This window comes from Phoca vitulina, unplaced genomic scaffold (genome assembly GCF_004348235.1).
Source record: "Phoca vitulina isolate PV1807 unplaced genomic scaffold, GSC_HSeal_1.0 scaffold49, whole genome shotgun sequence".
NCBI lineage: Eukaryota > Metazoa > Chordata > Mammalia > Carnivora > Phocidae > Phoca > Phoca vitulina.
The window spans coordinates 4,439,295-4,459,882 of NW_022589752.1; the positions used below are offsets into that span (position 1 = coordinate 4,439,295).

The 20,588-nt window shown below is 40.8% G+C and overlaps 1 protein-coding gene across 6 annotated transcripts in view; it reads right to left on the reverse strand.

Annotated features, from left to right (window-relative positions):
- Positions 1-20,588, reverse strand: part of ITPR2 (inositol 1,4,5-trisphosphate receptor type 2) — a 493,497-nt gene that overhangs the window by 43,247 nt on the left and 429,662 nt on the right. For 5 of the 6 annotated variants that reach the window (XM_032432655.1, XM_032432656.1, XM_032432658.1 and 2 more), the window contains 3 exons: positions 19,393-19,523; positions 18,119-18,284; positions 7,258-7,418 (listed from right to left, as the gene is read on the reverse strand). In XM_032432655.1, coding sequence (XP_032288546.1) covers positions 7,258-7,418; positions 18,119-18,284; positions 19,393-19,523 — 458 coding nt within the window. Of the gene's footprint in view, positions 1-6,037; positions 6,046-7,257; positions 7,419-18,118; positions 18,285-19,392; positions 19,524-20,588 lie in introns of all 6 variants that reach the window. The other variant, XM_032432654.1, reaches the window with a different exon arrangement.

A 20,588-nucleotide genomic window follows, 5' to 3' on the forward strand; every position in this document is an offset into this window, starting at 1 on the left:
TCTCAAAGGAAGCACGGCTTCTAGCTTTGGACACTCCATGGCATCAGATAATAACAGAGCATTCAGTGGCCATTTGCATGTGCTGGGCACATTACAGACACAGCGTACCTTTCCGCTGGCTGTGCAACTTCGGGCGAGTCACCAGTGTTCTCTAAGCCTGCTTCCTCATGGGCAGAATGGCGACAGTTCTAGCAGAGTGCCTCCCAGGGTTGTCCCAGGGCCGTAAAAGAGATCACACGTGTCAGACACTTAGCACAGCACCTGGCACAGAGTCAGCACTCATCAAATGTCAGTTACATTAGCAGTGGTGCTGTTAGTGCACATGAGTTTATTTCGTCCTCATAGCAACTCTGCAAGGGAAGCCTTCTATCCAGGGCCAACATTTAGCTGGTACACGGAGATATGACTGTGCTGGTTGCTAAGACCATGGCAATATTTCTTAGTTGCCAAATTAGCCACTGTCCCAGCCCTCCAAAGACCCCCTCTCCCCCTAGGACCCTGCAGCCTTCTCTGCCCAGGTGTTTTCCCTGGGACCCTGGAATCCTTGCTTCCTCCCCCCCCCCCCGCCCCCAATCCAGCAACCACAGGGACAGGGACAGGGCCCCGGACAGCAGGAGGCCTCCCGGATCCAGCCACACTCAGCCAGTTCTATTCTGAGTGCTGACTGGCTGGTTGTACTTGCTTCATTGATGGGTAAGGCGAAGTGAAGAGGGGAAAGTCACCCATCGTGTAAATGGAAATCCTAAGAAGTCAAACTTCAGAATCTATTACCTAGGCTTACTCCTTTACACTGAGCTTCTCCTCAGCACTGATTAGAAACACTAAACAAAAGCCAGTTTTTGGCTTTTTGAACTTGGAGAACTATCCCCTGGCTGCCAGCAGATTCAGTGTTGAAGAGTTCAGGAAGTAGTCAATGAGACCTGCCTGCTCTCGACTCTATTCCCCGTTGCATTCCCCTCCACGAAGCTCATTTAAACACGATTTGGCCCTAGTCCTTTATCCTCACTTCCAGCACTGAGGACAGAGTCTGAGATGAAGACTCTGTGTACAGCCACCCTTAAGTAAGTAAGAAGTATTTACCATTTTTATCTCTATTTTTACAAACTAAAAAGAAGATGAGAACGAGGTTAAATGTGGTAACTCATAGATATTATATATGAATACGAAATAAGAAATCAGAATAATGTAGAGGATAGACCCCACAGTGACAATGAAATCCAGAGTTGAGAAGTGAAAAGGATCCCTCTTAAATTGAAGACACCTGTCTGGACTTAAAATATGGAAAGCAAAGGTGGTGTCTCCTTCAATGTATACGTTTACTTCTTAATTGTGCATCCTGAGCTGCAAAGACCCCCGTGGTTTGTCTCGAAATGTAAACATTTTTAACAGTGTCTTATGAAGTTCTAAAGTCTTAGGTTTTAAAGATTGAGCAGTTACATAATTGGCTTAATTAGATCCAATTACATAATTGGCATAAATTAGAAACAATAGAATCAGAACATATAATTTCATAGTTATGACACATAACAATAATGCAGAAATTAAGTCGGCAAATGGTGCTAACGGAGGAGGGGCACATACAAATCCTGGAAGACTCGATGTCTTTCATGAGCCCAAACATCTCCCCCTCCAACAGTTACTACTCAAAACCTGGGTTAACTATAAACAAGATTGATTCTGAGTTCTAGACATGGAAAACATCTGGAAAATTGTTAGTTCTTTTCCTCTCTTCTGGAGCTAGAGTAATGGGTGACTAGATTTCTATCTCATTGAAAGGACCATCCCTCTCTTCCTGAAGTCTCAATAGATGATTGCGAGGAAGAATTTATTCTTTAGGGCGAGTTCCGCTGTACAAGCCTCCACTGCGCATGCGCACCCCTCTGCCAGGACAGCAGCCTCAGGCCCTCTCCTGAGATGTGGGCAAGAATGTAGGGGGACTGGGTTTGAGAAACACGGCAAGAGGGGATTAAATTGCCTTGGCTCTCAAATCAGCCACACGATTTCTGCATTCATTATACTTGGTTCAGGTGGCCTAACCCTTCCTGCTGCATCTTTATCTTCCAATTTTAAAAGAGGGGAAAAGATGACATTTGACTAATGAGAAATTCATGTTCTGAACTCCTGCAGCTATTTTGGTATATCTTTCTGTAAGTTGTGTCCAATGACCAGAGGGCTAAGAAAAAAACCATTCATTTGTTAATTTACTCGTTATTTTATTATTCATTCAATAAATGTGTTGAGCTTCCTGGGGGAAAGAGACTATTTCTTATCCTTCTGTATCAAACCCATAAAGAGCTGCTAGGAGACAGTGAGCACTCACTGTTTATCAAATTGCTTTTAAGGCTTATTACAGATATTACCTGCCCTGCTATTACAAAGAACAAAGGGCTTCGCTGTTCCTGGTTGTGGCCTTCAAGAAACTCACAACTCTTTTTTTGTGTCAAGACAATTATTATGTTAACCAAAGCCTGAGTTAAATTGTCCTAGCGGACATCACCATAATAGTGGGACACTAGACAGGAGTCAAGTAAATAGAAGAGCTTAAAAGTACCCTGTACTAAAAATGAGCAAATGACCCCCGAAAACCTATGGTGCTGGGGGGGGGGGGTGGCCAGCCAGGGTCTCGGTGGCAGCCCAGGACGGCGGAGCCCACGGGGAAGGTGGCAGGTCTCTGAACAGGCACAATAGCTCTCTTATAGGCACCTCTGGTTTTGATCCTGCTGTTTGCCAAATTAAGTTATAAATATCCCCAAAGGCCCCAACCCTATCTCAGCAAACGAACACTGAAAATCTGAAAATGTCCTCAAAATGTTAGAGAAACGTCTAAAAGCCTTGGGCATTTTTTCTAATGATCTCAATTTTGTTTGTTCCTTCTCAGTCATCATCCTTTGGGTAATGGGAGAAGCAAAAGGGCTTAGTGATGCTCAAAGGCCATTACTAGTACAGGCTGGAGGATTTATCCTCTTATATACCCTTTCCTCCAGTTTATTGGATTCCCTTTCATGATTTTTACTTTCCAAAGCATGGGCCTTCCTTTTTCCTTCTCACTTTCTGTTCCCAATAAATACAAGCTCAAAATATCAATTCCCTTACCAAAAATGAGGATTTGCTTGCCAGGGGAAAATATATTCCCCAAATACCTTGATCAACTCACATCTCCCCTAACAATATCCCAGGAGAAGCTCTGTGTTCGTTCAGATACTCAGACAGTGGCTGATAATCAAACAGCTTAGTTTGGCGTCTGAAGGCAAGGGAAGGAAGATTTCAATTTCTCTTCATATTTCGGAGTCTTGATCCTATTACTGGATGGATGTAGAGGCACAAGTATATTTCCTTAGATTCTAACCTCTAGAAATCAACTTATTTACAATGTATGATTTAATGCATATTGATATAAATACTCCGTATTGACCTAGTAATAAAGTTGAAGCATTGGAGGTGGAAAAAAAAATATACTGAGGAGAGAAACATCCCCCAAACTTGTTATATTCTCATTTTCCTCATGTCACCATAAGGAAGGAGGCACTTCCGGGGCACCTGAGTGGCTCAGTTGGTTAAGCAGCTGCCTTCGGCTCAGGTCATGATCCCAGGGTTCTGGGATCAAGCCCCGCGTCGGGCTCCCTGCTCATCAGGGAGCCTGTTTCTTCCTCTCCTTCTGCCTGCCTCTCTGCCTACTTGTGCTCTCTCTCTCTCTGTCAAATAAATAAATAAAAAAAAAAATCTTTAAAAAAAAAAAAAAGGAAGGAGGCACTTCCTAAGGGTCTCAAAGTACAAATCAGATATACTTAAACAGTGTAGTAGAAGTTCTACTGATAAACAAGCACTTAAATCAACCTGGTAAATGAACTATTTTTAAGGAGCAAAAATAAAAGTGGTAGGAAAATGTCTGTAAGGTTTCCTTCCAAACTGTTATGAGTAGTTGCCTCTGGGTTGGAGAGAGGAAATATATAGTCTTTGAATTGAGTTGTAGACTTGCTTCAACTTGCTGTGTGCTCTAAAATCTCAATCTCTCTCTCTCCTTCTCTCTGAGGATCAGGATTACAAAGCCATAATCTCCACAGAGTTTGGAGTAACAGATTTTCTAAATTGGGTTCATTAGCTACAGATTTTTTGAAATGTTCCAAAAAGGCTATTCCAGTAAGTGAGCACTCTTCTGTGTAAATGACTTTTTGTTTCCATGTCCTGAGCTTAATAATTTCCCTCTTCCTTCTCCTGGCCATTGAAATTCAGAAACAGTGCTTGTTTTCTTGGCCATGCCCTGCTTGGATGAGAATGAGATAGTTCATATTGGAATAAGCTGATGAGTGCTCCTCCCTCCTGTCACGGTTCTGGAGAGAGCTGATGGAATAGGATCGGCAGAAACATGGATAAGTACAGGGATCCTTAAAAATTCAAGTACAAGGGCTTGGCAAAATGCTGGTTTTCATGTTAAGGTGAAAGATGGGTCTTATGGTAAAGGCCACCTGGTGATTTCCTTATTACAAAACCCAAAGGCTCTGTTTGGCCAGTCTCTTCTTCATGGTCTCTCTGCAGCAATTAATGCTGTTGAAACTCTTGGCATTGTGAGGCTCATCTCTTGGCCTTTGACACACTCCACGTCCTAGTTCTCTTTCTGCCCCTTTTATTGTCTTCCTTTCTACTTATTTTACTTGTCTTTGTTCTTTTTCCTGAATGGGGGATCCCCCAGGTTCTGTCTTGGGCTTTCTCTTCCTTTCTCTCTTTACACATTCTCCCTTCTCCCATCTCTCCATAATATGATGACTTCAACTGTCACTTCATGTGGACAGTCACAGTAAAAACTGTCAGCTACCGAGTACCTTCACTGCTAGCCACGTTTAACGTATTATCTCACTGATCTCACACCAATTTTCTTCCTTTTGGATGAGGAGGCAGAGGCCCTGATAGGTTCAAAGATTGCCCAAGATATCCTAGACCACACAGCAAGTAAGTGACAGAGCTAAGGTCTGAGGCCAGATCTTTCTGGCTCGAAGGTTCATGCTGTTGTCACTACCCTGTTCCTCCTAATTTATGACTCAGCTTCTAGTCTCATTTTGAAATCAACAAGTGTTCTATGAGCAGCCTCTCCTCTTGCAGAAGACCTTCTGAAACCGATACACCACCTTTCTCCCAATGACCAGGCTCACAACGTCAGGTGTCTTGGGCTCATCTTGTAGTCTACCACCTCTCCTGATCCTCCCTACCCCGAATCTCATCAACTGCCAAATACCACCTCTGATTTCATCTTTCCCCTCTCCCAACCAGCCTATGCACCATGGCCTGACTACTGTTCTAGGCCACATCATTCCCATAGTGAAATCCTTCAGTGGCTCCCCATTCCTGATGAAATGCTATCCCAAACCGACACTTACCACTCAAAAGTCCAATCTATTTTCTCTATCCTCTCTCTCAGAGTTCCTTTACAAGTGGACTATGTGCCAGTGAAACTGGGCCAATGTCCGCCCGAATGTCTGAGTGTTCCATCTCTATGCCTTTGTTCAGGCTTCTCCCTCTTACAGGAACTCACTCTTAATCCAACAGACACCCCCAATCTACACAAATCCCACCCTGTCTGATATACTGCCCCCCAACACACACACACACACACACACACACACAAACAATTCCCTTCCACCACCTCTCTGTTGGGTGTCACTCTACATGTTTAAGCCTTCACAGATTTTCATTTGTTCCACTCTTGGGGAACTTAGCCTATTTTACTTTTGGCTTGTTATTCTCCTCTCCCTTTTATTAAGCTCTAAATTCCTTGGCAGAGAAGGAATGTGTCAGACTCTTCAGTGTATTCCCCCAAATCTTTTAGTCCAAGGGATGCAATAGATGCCCAGTAAATATGTATTCATTAAATTGACTCAAACTTTGATAAAATATAGCAATGTGAAGTTGCATTTTAAACATAATGCTCTACATGTTTCTTCCCCAGCAAGCAGATGCAAAATATTTCACATAGATGGTCCCCGAACATCTTGAGATCAAGAATGTATAAATAACGACTATGAGTGCCTATATTCAAACCGATTACCTTTTTTCCTAATGCAGAAGGGAGAGAGGGCAGAAAAGGAAACATGGAGAAAAAAGAAACAATGTTAGGTTCTGCCCACTGTCACATAAGGAATGACAACTTCATAGTAAGATGCAAACCTCTAATCACATAGAACAACTTATAGTAGGATGCAAGTCAAAAAGAAAAAAAACATGAAAAATGCTCAGCAATAAAAATTCAGTTTACATGTAGCCCTCCTGTGACATATAAATATTGTCAGGTAAGATAAATTACTGCAATGTTAACTTGCACTTATTAATATGTTACCCGCCAAACATATTCTTTGGTTGCTCCATCTACTGTAGTTTATGTCTTCCCACATGCATGACCAGCTTCCAGAAAGAGGGACACACAGCCACTGTCACCTGGCTCTCCTGAAGCTTCAGCATTGGTGCTTACTAAATGTTACCCTTGGGACCAGGCAGCAAGGAGGATCATGACTCTTCTAAAGCCTCACTCTCAAATAGTTTTATAAGAAGATTTTTGAGAAAAAAATTCCAACATACAGCTATGTTTATTATAAGAATACAAGAATTTATATTGGATGCGGTAATACTCACTAAATGTGTATCATGGTACACTAACACTGTAACTTTGACTTCTCTTTAAGCCACTTAGTTTTAATCTTCTGTAAAACAGAAGAAAGTCCAAGTCATGGACAACCACAGCCTTTGCTACTGGATCTTAATGAGGAGTTAGTTATAAGCAAGTAGGTATGGCAGAATCAGTGCCAATCATTACCAACACCCCAAACTGTATATAGCTTGGAAACCAGTGTTCTCTCATTGAGATCAAACATTATACTCTTCCCAAACACGGTTCAATTTCTTAAACTCCTGATTTCTGAAATCCAAGAATTTCTTAAAGTATGACTCCTCTGTTCATATTTGCCAATGGGAAAGTTCCAGATATGGGGAACTGAGACATCAGCAATGACACGAGGGCAGAAGATGACAGGCGTGGCTGAGATGGTGCTATTCACTGCACAGAGAATTCTTCAGTAAATATCATCTGTGCACTTGAGACTTAGATTTGGTTTCTATAACCAAGAAGTCCAACGATTTAGCCAGTATGAGGATTCTTCATTGATTGACAGTCCTATTTAGAAGTTAACACAATGATTGGGAGAAGGTAGGGTAGAGAAGGGGAAAGCATACAACTGCAACCTTGTCAAAGGTTCAAATGCTCTCATCACTCACCACGATCATTTGAGCCACATAACTTTCAGGTCCAGTGTATTCAGTTGGGTCTTTAACCTTCACCAGGACTAGGAAGTACAGATAATGCCACATATTGTGTTCTGACTTGATGTGCTCCTCAAATGAAACCGTTTTATTATCAAACTTGTCCCTCTCAAGTCCTGCAAAACACAGAAGACACAATGTATGTAATTTGTCATTTAATCAGCACTTACTTCTTAGCATAAAAACAAAACATCACAATTACATGAATAAAGGCTTTCCGTGAGTGTGCCAATTTAGAATGTTATGATTAAAAACAGCACAGTACACAAGACCTCCAGAAAAAAGGCCACAGCTTGTAGATTTCTTCCAAACTAACATTCTCCCCCCTCCATCCCCTATCCAATGGATCCTTGGAGATGTGTGGTCCTGTTATAGTTGTAAAATTTGCAGATAATTTTAAATATAGCCATGTCAAAACTGTCCAATTAAACTGGACCACAAATCTAAGAAAAAGTAAAAATGATTGTGCAATAAAAGGCAGGCTTGTTAATCAGGACATAAAAAATAAAAGTTATTTTATCCAGGAACTTGGGTAAAAAGAGGAGAGGCAGCTGAGAGAGTCATCTTGAAAACCATTTGTAATCAGCACAGGGCAAGCCAGCGTCCACAGTGATCTTTGCTCCGAGTGCAGTAGGGCTCCAGCCCTTTAGACTACTGTGCCTGGCATTTTAAGGAGGAGATGGTCTTTTCAATATCCAGAGCAGATTTTCAGCTGCTGGAAGGACACTGAGGAGAGGTTCTGCATAGTAAGATGCTTTTCTCTCAAGAGTTGAAGGGTGGATGAAAGAAAATGAATGGAGATGAAGAAAAGCATCTATGGAAAAATGAATTCAATTGCCAAGTAAAATGGGATGTTGGGATTCAGTCTGGTTTTGCAGTTCAGATACTGGAGAAGAAACTAGGAAATTGAATTCCAATCCTGGCTATTCTTTTCTAAGCATAATTTAAAAAAGCCATTCAGGCATGAAGAAGACTCTTTAAATAATAAGATATGAAGTACAATAAGTAAAAAGAAAAAAATCTGTCCCTAGTGGAAGGGTGACCTTTTAAATTATATTATTGGATATTTTAATGGAAAATACCATAAAATTAGCTGGCTGATGGTGATGCCTCATCTTATTTGACCCATCATCAGCTCGGCATGGCCCAAATAAAATCCATACTCTTCCCCAAAACTGCTCCACCCACAGTCCTCCTCTTCATTCCATGGCAACTCTAGTTTTCCAGTTGTTCAAGCCAAAAACCGAGGAGTCATCCTCAAATCCTTTCTCTCACCCATATCCAATTCATGTTGAAATTCTCTTGGCTCTACCTTCAACATATACGTGGAATCTGGTCCCTTCTCACGGCCTCCACAGCCGCCACGCTTATCTGAGCCTTCATCATCTCTCACCTGGACTACTGCAATTGCCTCCCAGGCCCCCCTGTTTCCACTTCAACTCTCTGTGGCCTATACTCGACACAGCAGCCACTGAGATACTTCAAAACCCAAGGTAGGATGGTGTCTCTCCTCTGTTCCAAACCCTGTGGTGGTTCTCCACCAACTCAGCATAAAGATCAAAGGCCTTACAATGGCTTATGAGTAGGGTTGCCAGATAAAATATAGGATGCTCAGGTGAGACCAAGTTAAGTTTGAAGTTCAGATAAATAATGACCAGTTGTTGAGTATAAGTAGGTCCCATGTGGTATCTATTTGCTAAAGTGTAAGTGATTTAGCCCTATAGCCTCGCTGAACTTGTCTCTTACTCTCCTCCCCCTTGCGAACTCTCATCCAGCCATACTGGCCTCCTTGTTGCTCGCATGCAGACTCCTGCTTCAGGGCCTTTGGACTGGTTGCTTCTTCTGTCCACAGCGCTCTTCTCTCTGGTGTCTCTCTAACTTGCTCACCTTTAAGCTTTTGCTCAAATCTCACCTTCTCCATGTGGCTTAATTTGATCACCCTATTTAGTCCTACAACCTGCCCCTTCCCTTTTGCCAACAGCCTCAATCACTCTTTCTCTTTTATCCTCTTTTTCCTAGAGTGCTTATCACCTCCTAACAAAATGAACATAGCCACAACAAAGGTGTTAAATTAAACTGGACCACAAGTCTAAGATAAAGAGGTAAAAATGATTGTGTGAGAAAAAGCCTGCCTGCTAATTAGTACAGAAGAAAGGAATGCCATTTTATCTAGGAACTTAGATAAGAACTTATTATGTTTATTATTTATTGTGTGTCCAGGAGCAGATATACTTGTCTCTTTTCCTCACCAACGGTCCTATAGCTAACCTGGGTGTCCGGTTTATAGTCAGCCCTGAATACGGTATTTATGGAATGAATTAAGAATATTTCACTAATGTTATTCCACATGGGTGACTATAATCAAAAACAGATTAATAACAAATCTTGGTGATGATGTGGATGGACTGGAGCCCTCATACTCTGCTGGTGGGAATGTGAAAGAGTACAGCTACTTTAGAAAACAGTTTGGCAGCTCCTCAAAAGGTTAAACATAGAGTGACCATATGACCCAGCAAGTCCACTTGTAGGTACCTAACCCAAAGAACAGAAAACACATGTCCACACAAAAGCTAGGGCATGAATGTGCACAATAGCATTATTCCTAAGAGCCAAAAAGTAGAAACAATCCAAACGTTCATCAATGAATGAAAAGATAAACAAAATATATCATATCATACAATGGAATTTTCAGCCATACAAAGGATGAAGCACTGATGTGTGCTACACCATGAATCTTGAAAACATCATACTAAGTAAAAGAAGCAGGCCCCAGAAGGCCGCATATTATACGGTCCCATTTATGTAAAATGTCCAGGGGAGGCAAATCTGTAGAGACAGAAAGTAGATCAACGGTTGCCTAGGGCTGAGGAGGAGGAAAGGTTGGGGGTGGAGGGTTGGTGGGTGATGGTTAACAGGTATGAGGTTTCTTTTGGGGGCAATGAAAATGTTCTAAAATTGATTGTGCTGATGGATGCACAACTCTGAATATATACTAAGAACCACTGAATTGTAGACTTTAAATGGGTGAGTTGTAGGGTATATAAATTATATCTCAATAGAACACTTAAAGAGAGAGAGAGAATGTTAAAGTAGATTTTCCCAGAATTCAGTTCAAACAATTACCTTTCTGTTGCAAGGTACATAGGGCTATAAAAATAATGTGTCTACTATCAATTAATCTGTAATATGGTAGAGAGAACAGATAGCTTGCACTATATCCTGAAGTGGTATAAACTGCCAAGGAAGCACAGAGGAGGACAAAATGAATTGTGACAAGGTACATTTTAAAAGGTTTAAAAGAGGTGTAAAGCTTTAAGTGTCTAGCCTTGAAACAGGATTATGGCAAGTGGAAAAGAGATAAATGGTAATAAAAGCTAGCTAATTTTTATTGAGCACCTATTTGTGCTGACAACAACAGAAAGATGTTTAATTATGCTCTTATAATTACAATAATCCAATCTGACCTTTCAGCATGTGAGGAAAGAGATTCAGAAGAATTCAATAAATTGCTCAAGTTAACACCTCTCGTTAGTGGAGAAGTCGGTCGGTATATAAACAAAAAAATTTCTAGCTCAAAAGCCATGTTCTTTGGCCTTCTAGGCAAAGGAAGTGGCAGGGCAAAGCTGCAGATGAAAGTAGATCACCTCTTTGGGGGAGCGTCAATTCCTCCGAAGGGAACATTTGGAAATGAAGATGTAATGGTACATTTGGCACAAACCATGAAGAGTTTTATTTTTTTTTAAACTGTGAAGAGCTTTAAATGAAAAGCTATGGAAACTGCACTTTATCCAGAAGGCCTTTGAGTGGAGACTAGCCTGTTTAGAGTTGTGCTTCAGGTAACTTCCTGTGGTGGGATTTAGAGGAAGACTGGGAATAGAGGCTAAGAGTGGGGAGACTGGGGGACTAGGGCGGTGGGGGATGTAAAGGCAGGGAACTGGTTGTCTTTCATCTTCATTGGTTCTTGCTCTCTAAGCTTTGTCAGCCATTCCCACGGTTTCAGCCATGACTGTGCTGGTGATGTGGCCCCAGCACTGACCTTTCTTCTCAACTTCAGTTTCTATTTCCAGCTGTCTACTGGGTAAATCCCCTTGGCTCGCTTATGGGCATGTCATCAAAAATTTGTTTCTTTAGCTCTTCTTTACCTCTGTTAATGAAGTCCTTGTCAACCAGGGAACTTGAAGTCATCCCTGGACTCATACTCTGACAATGTACTCTGTGCACATTTCTTAGAGCGACTCTGACTTTCTCGCCATTCTCCAAACAAACCGTGTCCTTGAAAAATTCTATGCCTCCACCTCCTCTCTTTCCTGCCTTATAGGTATTCCTTCTTCAAGACCTAGCTCAACTACCACTGACTTGCACAGACACAAACAGTTAGTGGATCCTCCCTGTGCCCATAACACTTTGCTATGAAAATTTATCTATTTCTATCTTAGCCTCTACCACTTTATTGTCTGGTTTATTTTTGTATTAGCAGCACCTGGCATAGTATCTGGAAAACAGTAGGCATTCAACTAACATTGACAGAATAATTGAAAAAAAAAGAAGAGGGAGAGATTGAAGAGAAGTTTTTGGATGAAAATTTAAGAGGGCTTGAATTCCAATTAGAGGGACAGATTTAGGAGGAATCAAGAATGACCCTACAATTCCTGACCTGAATGACTGAATTTATGGTAATATCAGTACAGCAAGGAAAAACAAAAGGAGGAAGAGACTTTAGAGGGAAGATACATTTGACTGGGGATGTGCTGAATTTGTGATGCCTATAGAACAACCAGTGTTGGACTGTTAGGTCCAAAGCTAGAAATTTTAAACAGAGACGTCAAGGTGTAAATATACTAATTCAAAGATAAGTGACATAAAATAAACAATGAAAGCCAGGGTATTGGAGGAGATGACCAAGGCAGAAAGAAAGGAAGGATAAGAGGAACTCTGTGTGCTCAACACAAAGGTTTCAGAAAAATAAGATGGTACCTATGTTGTGTTTCCCACACAGTATGACTAAGGTGAGGACACTCACTCACCCATCACCATACCTCTTCTCGGCTGTATTTTTCTGCATAGCCCTTAGCATCATACCTTCTATGTGTGCTGGGAAATGAGCTCCATGATGGCAGTAAATTTTGTCTATTTTGTTTACTGCAGTACCCTGGTATATAGTAGATACTCAGTAAGTAACTGTTGAACAAATAAAGTATAAATGACCTTGATGCACAAGTACAGATAAAGAACTAATATACTAAGAGAAGAACACACTGCCCCTCTCTGTCAGTATAGCCTTTATCTCCTATTAAATCACCTAGAAAGATCTTCCATTCTAGGCACCTGACTACCATCAATCCTTTCTCCATTTTGGTATTTTTGTCACACTGGTCTGTCAACATCTCCTTCTGGCTGGATTTTCAGCCTCTGGTAACTCAAAATTAATAATTAATATGGATACCAGCGCCAATTTGTTCCTATGCTTACTGCTTCAGCTCTGTCATCTGCTAATCATCACCCCATCGTGACCACCTTCTGGATCATTAGCAATTGTTTTCTGAGTCATAATTCTCAAACATCTGGTCATTGCCTTCAAGGCAAGGAACATCCCATCTGCTCTCATTGCCTGTCACAGAATCTACCCCCCCCCCCCGTTGTTACTATGGGTGTCACGTGGTACATGTGCTACTGGAGCCAATTCTCTCCTACTGTGGAGAGTCTCTCCTCTGTTGTTTGATACGATATCCCTCTTTGGATCACAACTTAACACCCAACTCTTACAGGAACCGTTTATCAATTGATCACCACTATTTTATAGCTACTAGTACAACCCCCAAATGTCCCAACTGTCTAGATCATTCTTGTAATTGAGTTCTTTTAACGTATATGGGATATACTAGATCTTATATGTGGTAAGCAATTCCGGGAACGCACGCATATCTAGATATACATTATGATAATGCTTCTCACATATTTCTGCTAAAGGTCCTTTGAGGGCAGGGAATAGAGAAACTTTATGCTGCTGAGGTCACAGGGGTGAGCAGCTATAAGCGCCTGGGATTACTTTTCAATTTAAAAAAAAAAATTCTGTTTTATTTTAAATGTTCACATTAAATTTGTTTTACTTTAAAAATTTATTTTACTTTATAGCATACTATTTGTTCTAATGTAAAAAATACTATTAAAATTTACTCTTAGGTTAAATTACCTAAATGGTCTCTCAGATTTTTGAATAAATGTGAAGCTTCTGTACAATAGACGATGTTGATCTAATATCTCCTCCTATGCCTCCTGATTTATCACCCTATAGCTCTGTGGTAATGTGTATGCTACCAAAACAATACCCTGAATGTGACAAAATTTAAAATAACTTGGAATTGGTACATCCAGGTTTTTTGTCTGCCGTATATATCAGTCTAGTACTTACCCAATTTATCTTCCTTTTGTAGGTCATAAGCCACATAAAATAGAGATAATATTCATTCAAGCTGATTTATTGAATAGTCATTCATTAAGCAAATATTTATGAATGGTCCTCAATACATACTAAGGAATCATAAAAAAAATAAGTATCTTAAAGAAGGGAAATTAATGTGCATTGAGGGCTTACTCAGCTAAGCATTGAGCTAGGAATTTTGATATACATGATCTCAATTATACTCACTAAAACCGCAAAAGATGGCATTATATTCCCCATTTTCCAGATGAGGGAATAATAGTTCAAGGTGAAAAGGAAACTTGGCCAAGATCACATATCCAGGATATGAAACCAGTGTGTTTACTTAACCATAAAGTCCATGCCCTTTCTACGATGTGACAGTGTATAGCATCTGACAGAGATAAGACAACAAAAAATAAGTACGGTACCATACTGCTAAGTGTGATGTGAGCAATTTAGAAGCAGACATGTTTGCTGCTGGTTAGTGAAATCTGATAAGTCTTCATGGAATAATGGCATTAGAGCTGGCCTTAGAGAGAGGGTTGGAGTTGAACAGCTTAGGTGTTTGGACATTCCAAATGGAAACACCGTAACTGAGAACACGTGGAGAGTCTCTAAGTTGAAGATGAGTAATGTAGTTGGGCTGGAAGTTGATCTATAAAGAGGGGAACATTGGGTGAAAAGGTGGGCAAAAAAGGGAGCTTGATTACGGAGCACATTATGTGCCAGGAAATTTGGAATTTTAGAGTTACAGACTATGCAATGCTATTGATAGACTTTCGAGTAAGGAAATGATGAAATCAAACTGGAAAAATTAGTCTGGCAGCATTGAGCAGAACATTTTGGGGTGTGAGCCAAGGTGAGCCTGAAAACCCAAGGTGTGGCTTGCGGGATGTGTGGAAGGAAGTGAGTGAAATGGGGAACACAGATTCATTAGCACATGGTAACTAGTGCACCTGGAATAGGAAAAAGGAGATGCTAAAAATGATGGAGAAGCTCCCAGCCTAGAAAACTGAAGGCCCAGTGGGATGTCATCAATGGCAATATAGAGATCAGGATAAACTGCTAGATCAGAAGAAGAAGATGGAAAGGCAAGCGGCACTGGTTTTCAGACATGGTAGATGTGGCTGCCAAAAGTCATGCCTGTATAGGTGTCCGTCAACAACTGAAAACAAAGGACAAAAACCTGGAAAGAGGTTGGAGCTGTGGTTGCACATTTGGCAATAATAAAATCCGAACCATTTATCCAGTGGTTGGGAGAAGACTTGTGATAGAACGAGAAAATGAGCAATCCAAGGCAGAAGAAAAGGTCAGCAGGAACCTAATGGGGAGAGTTGAGAAAAACATTCAATCTGGTGATGAGGGTTATTGTGATGTTTTAAGGAATTTATAAGTTATAGGTTTTTTTAAGTAACTGTGAAAGCCAAAGAGAATTTTGACAGCAAAGGGAAAGCCTCGAGGAGCAGGAATGGTACTTAAGTGATGGGCTTGCTTTGCTCTTCATCTTTCTTGTTAGAATGTGGGGGGAAGGATCATGGCCTCAAATGAGGCTCACATCTAACTGATACATTCTTCCAAAGAACCCTTTCTTCCAAGGTTGCATGCTGACATAATAGTTATTATGATTGTGAAGGGAAGGACTTAGAGGAAGCACTGTAAAAGCAAGACCATGAGACACACACAAAGATTTTCAAGGGCAGCATGTCTTTTCCTCCACAGAACTCACTCTTCCATACAATGCCTCTCTTCCCCAAACCCCTGAATGATTGTACGATATCTTCCTTGGCCCCATCCCAATCTTGCTTCCCTCCATCTAGCCTAGATATATAAAGAAAGACTCTTCTTTCTGCCTCATTTCCTTCTGGTAAATCTCCCCCAGCATTGTGTAACTTATCCTCATGGAAAGTACTCCATCTTTATTCTGAATCACCTGAATGAGAAATCCAAAGGCTCTATTTGGCATAATATGTTACTGGCCTTCTCTGCTTTGAAATAGTTGATAATCAATCACTTTCTTTCCAAGGCTGTGTCCTCCCCTCATATCCATATGACACAAATTCTTGGTTCTCCTCACACCATTCTGACTGGAAAGATCTATGTGTGTGTGCGCGCATTGACCCTGTTTCTCTCAACTCTTCAGTGCTGATATTTCCCACTTTAAACCCCATTTTCTTCTCTTCCCCCTCTGAAGTCTTCCCCATGCTCTGGCTTTGGCTACCACACACAGACGGAGGATTCCCCAATAACTGTCTCTAGTGCAGACTCATTCTCTGAGGCTCAGACCCATGCTGACCTCTGTGCTGGGTGTGGCCCACTGAGGTGTTGAGTACACACTGCAATTTCAGTATTTCCGAAGCCAAACTCAGCATATTCCTCTCCAAATCTTTTCTTCTTTTCTTCTCAAACTCAACAGTTGGTACTACCACCCACCCACACACCCAACTATCTTTCATATTCATTCCTAACCACTGAGATTTTAAAAGTCTCTCTCTAAGTATTCCATGACCCTGTCCTCTACCCTTAGTACTGCACCTTAACTTTCCTGCATCAAAGTTTTGTTACCTTTCACTTGGACTATGTCCCCTGAAAAACAACTTCTGTAGCTGCCCCATTGCTCTGAAACAAAAATTAGACCCTGTACTCTTCTACTTAAATTCTTTAATGGTTCAGCATCCTCTATAAGTCTACAGGACAAAGTCCAAGTCTTTTAACATAAAAGGCCATGTTCTGGTGAACCTCTTCTTGGGGCATAGACTGCACTGAAATTCACGCTCCAGCAACACTGAGCTCCTTATAGTAACTGAAGACTCCCATTGTGCTGTTCTTCCCTTCATGCCTGTTCTTATGCTGGTCACTCTGCTTCTACCCACTTAATTTTTTTAAAGATTTTATTTATTTATGTGAGAGAGAGAGAGCACGAGTAGGGGGAAGGATAGAGGGGAGAAGCAGATTCCCCACTGACGCGAAGTGGGGCTTGATCCCAGGACCCCGGGATCATGACCTGAGTCGAAGGCAGATGCTTAACCTACTGAGCCACCCAGGTGCCCTGCTTCTACTCACTTTAATATGACTAGCTACCTTCTATCTTTTACCATCAGTTCAGTGATCATCTCTTCTAAAAGCCTTTCTTGACTCTTTCTTGCTTGCCCCCACCACAACCTGAAGGGGTATAACAGCCTGTGAACTTCTCTATCATGTCTCTTAACACACTAGATAGCAGTGATACTTATTGTGTTTGTATTCCATACTAGATTGTAAACACCCTGAAGAAGGGCATGTCCAACTCATGTTTGTTTCCTTGGAATACAGTTCATTGTTACAGGTTAGTACTTGGTACACCTCTGAGCGTTGAAGGAATGCTGGAAAGGTTTGGGAGACCCATTGAGGAGAATGAGACAATTGACAAAAGGTGAATCAAGGAGGGAATGGGATTTATTGAGGGCTCAATTTGAGTTATATAGAATAATGTTGTAGTGAAGCCCTTATGCTTGTTATGTGACTTTAACCAAAAGATTCTTCAGCTCAACATGGTGAAATAGATGGTGAGGATAACCTGGACTTAGTGAATATTCAAAGAGAAGGAAGAACTCTAGGATGCTAGGTCAGCTACAGAGACTACCAAAGGGCTGAAATACATTGAGAAGAGGGTAGAGCAAAAGGGAATGATGAGGGCAAGGAGAGAGTTGGGTCAGTCTGAGAGCTAACAATGGGCAAAGGGGAAGAGAGTGTGGTGTGTGTGTGTGTGTGAGAGAGAGAGAGAGATGAAAAACTGACAGAAGTACAGTCAGTGAATAGAAGTTCAAGCTGCTAGAGAAATCATCTGTGGATTCATAATCCAACAAAATAAAATAAAAATCATTCTGTCATTTAATCAATATGTTATTGTGATTAAAAATCTGTTTGCCAGTTGGTGTAACCTTTTGAAATTTTGCAACACATTCTACAGAGAGTCATACAAATTGCAGAAATAATGACAAGATAGCTTTCGGATATAATTCTTCTATCTATTTCTGGAAGCAGAGAACCCTAGTCTAATGCTCGGTTACATAATTTTTGTCCAGCTTTCATTTTAAAATTATTTTTCCCAGGGTGCCTGGGTGGCTCAGTTGGTTAAGCGACTGCCTTTGGCTCAGGTCATGATCCTGGAGTCCCGGGATCGAGTCCCGCACCGGGCTCCCTGCTCAGCGGGGAGTCTGCTTCTCCCTCTGACCCTCCTCCCTCTCATGCTCTCTGGCTCTCATTCTCTCGCTTGCAAATAAATAAATTCTTAAAAAAAAAACAAACCACAAATTAAAATTATTTTTCCCAAAGCATGACAAATAAAAATCACTCTAGCCCCTCCTTCCTCCTGGATAGTTTCTTCACCTATTATTTTAGTATCCTGAGAACACTTACCACAGATGAAGCAAGTTGTCTTTAGAATTTCTTCTTTTTTCTGTTTTTCACTTCTGAGATCAGCAAAAGTATCAATGATAACACCAAAAATCAAGTTAAGGACAATAATGATGACAATGAAATAAAAAAGAAGGTCATACACCACTCGGGCAGCAAACAAGGGCTCCTGAAATAAAAATTAAAAAAAAATGTATATGTATACATATTTTCAAGGTACGTTGATTTGACATACAGTCTAGCATAGAGAATATATTTAATAAAGGTTTGCTGAATGAATATAAACAGTGCTCCAAGTTGGAAAAAATAAGACCCACTTTCTGTCTTCATTTTCTTTCCTTTAAGTGTTGTGAGATAAACCTCACATCTGTTCCCAGAGCCCCTTCCATTCTCCAGGACTTATGCCCTCCCATCAATGGGGAACGTACCTTTTATTAAAAACCACTGTACTGTATCATTCTGCTAAATGCATTTTGGCACATTGGGATCCCATCCCAGAAGCTGCACGAAAGGTAGACAAGTAGCAATTCCCAAGGTCAGCAATTAGGGAGCTGAGAAGGACCTAATGCCTAATCAATTTCTAGAGTAGATTTTGTTCTTGGCCTTATAGGGTCAAGTACAGACAGCTCCAGCTTACTTCTACCTGATGGGCAGTATTAAAACACACATTAGAGATGCTACAATCCAGCCATTTCATAGATGAGGAACCATCAGATGAACTGACAATACGCCACAGCTGGCTTATTGCAGAACTCAGATTTCTCAAGCTTTCAGCCTGGCGCTCGAGCTTTTGCAGCTAATGAGAAATTTTTTAGCCTTGCCATTTTAATATATGAAATCATTTTAGAATTTGTTCAAATTTTATATTCATCATGGATAAATAATGGCCGCTATTACTAGTCAGAGGCAAAGAGTAAATCTTCATGCCTGAGAAGCCTGATGGACAAGAGGCAGCCTAGTTTCTGTTATTTATGCAACCATTAACTCCTCTACCAAGTTTGTAGTCATGATCTCATGGTTGTAATATAATACACAGTTCAAACTTGGAAACTTTTCATAACCCTACTAACAGACATAGATTTTTTTAGGACGTTAGCTATTTCTGTGTAGTTCTAATATACAATTAATTGGTTTTAATGGCCACCATTATACATACGTTTAAAGCAAACGACACAATATAGCATCTTGAAGACAAAAATTGTGTTGTAGATGCTGTTAAGAAAATTTTTAAAAATGCTTATGTTCTTCTTAAAAAAATATTTTATTCTCCAGCTTACATCTTTCGATGGCCTTCTGAGAACGTCTCCCACACCACCGCCATTCCGGAGGCCCTGGTTCAGGACGGTGACAATGCACATAAGGAGAGTATCACATGTCCTTTCAATTCCATCCTCATACTCTTCATCAGCTATAAAAACACACAAGTTAAACCAGGCAGCAAACTCATGTTTTAAATATGCTCCTGTCTACTTCCAAATAGCCATTCCTTCACAACTGTGCCATGAAACAATTTTTTGAAGCAAATAGCACGTATTTGACTTGTAGTAGCCCATGACTGATACAGGCTGAGAAGGCCACACAATAGTATTCTGAAATATTTGTTTTCTTCCAAGAGTGACAAATGGCAGAATGGAAAGGACAACATAAGGAAAGCTCATCTGCCTGGTGCACTGTTGTAGTGTGGGGAGGTTGTGGTAAGACCTCAGGAAGACAGTCCACTCACCCAGTAAGCAAAGATATTGCAGGAAAAAGAGCGTGCACAAGGAAGCCAGGTGCGCGTGGCTCTAAATTCTACTCTGTCCCAGTACTGAGACTTGGGCAGTCACTTGACCTCACTATCCTCATCTGTAAAATGGGGATGTCTGATTAAGGATGAACCCCTTCAGAAGATTATATTTGGGATATGTAAAACACTGCACAGGGATTAGAATACACATGGTAGGTGCTTAAGAATTAGGGCAGATATTCTTTCATTAATTTAGTTAAGCATCTAAGCTCTTTTAATGATGAGCATTGAGCTATGGACAAGAAGCACAATATATTTATGTGAACAATTTATTTTATGTGAATGTACTTACGTGAAAATATTTAGGGAGAAACAAGGAGACAGAAAAGATAAAATGTGACAAAAAAAATTCCTGGTCTTAATTTGGTTTAAAGGTAAACTTGGTAATAATTTCCCAGTCATTTAAAATAGTGAAAAGTTCATACTGTGTTAGAATCAGGATTTCTGGGGCGCCTGGGTGGCTCAGTCGGTTAAGCGTCCAACTCTTGGTTTCGGCTCAGGTCGCAATCTCAGGGTCATGAGATCGAGCCCCATGTCAGACTCTGCATTCAGTGTGGAGTCTGCTTGAGATGCTTCCCCCCCCTCCCCCCCCCCGCTCCTCCCCCACTTTGCACACACTTTCTCTCTCTAAAATAAATAAATAAATAAAATCTTAAAAAAAAAAAAGAATCAGGATTTCCTAAAATT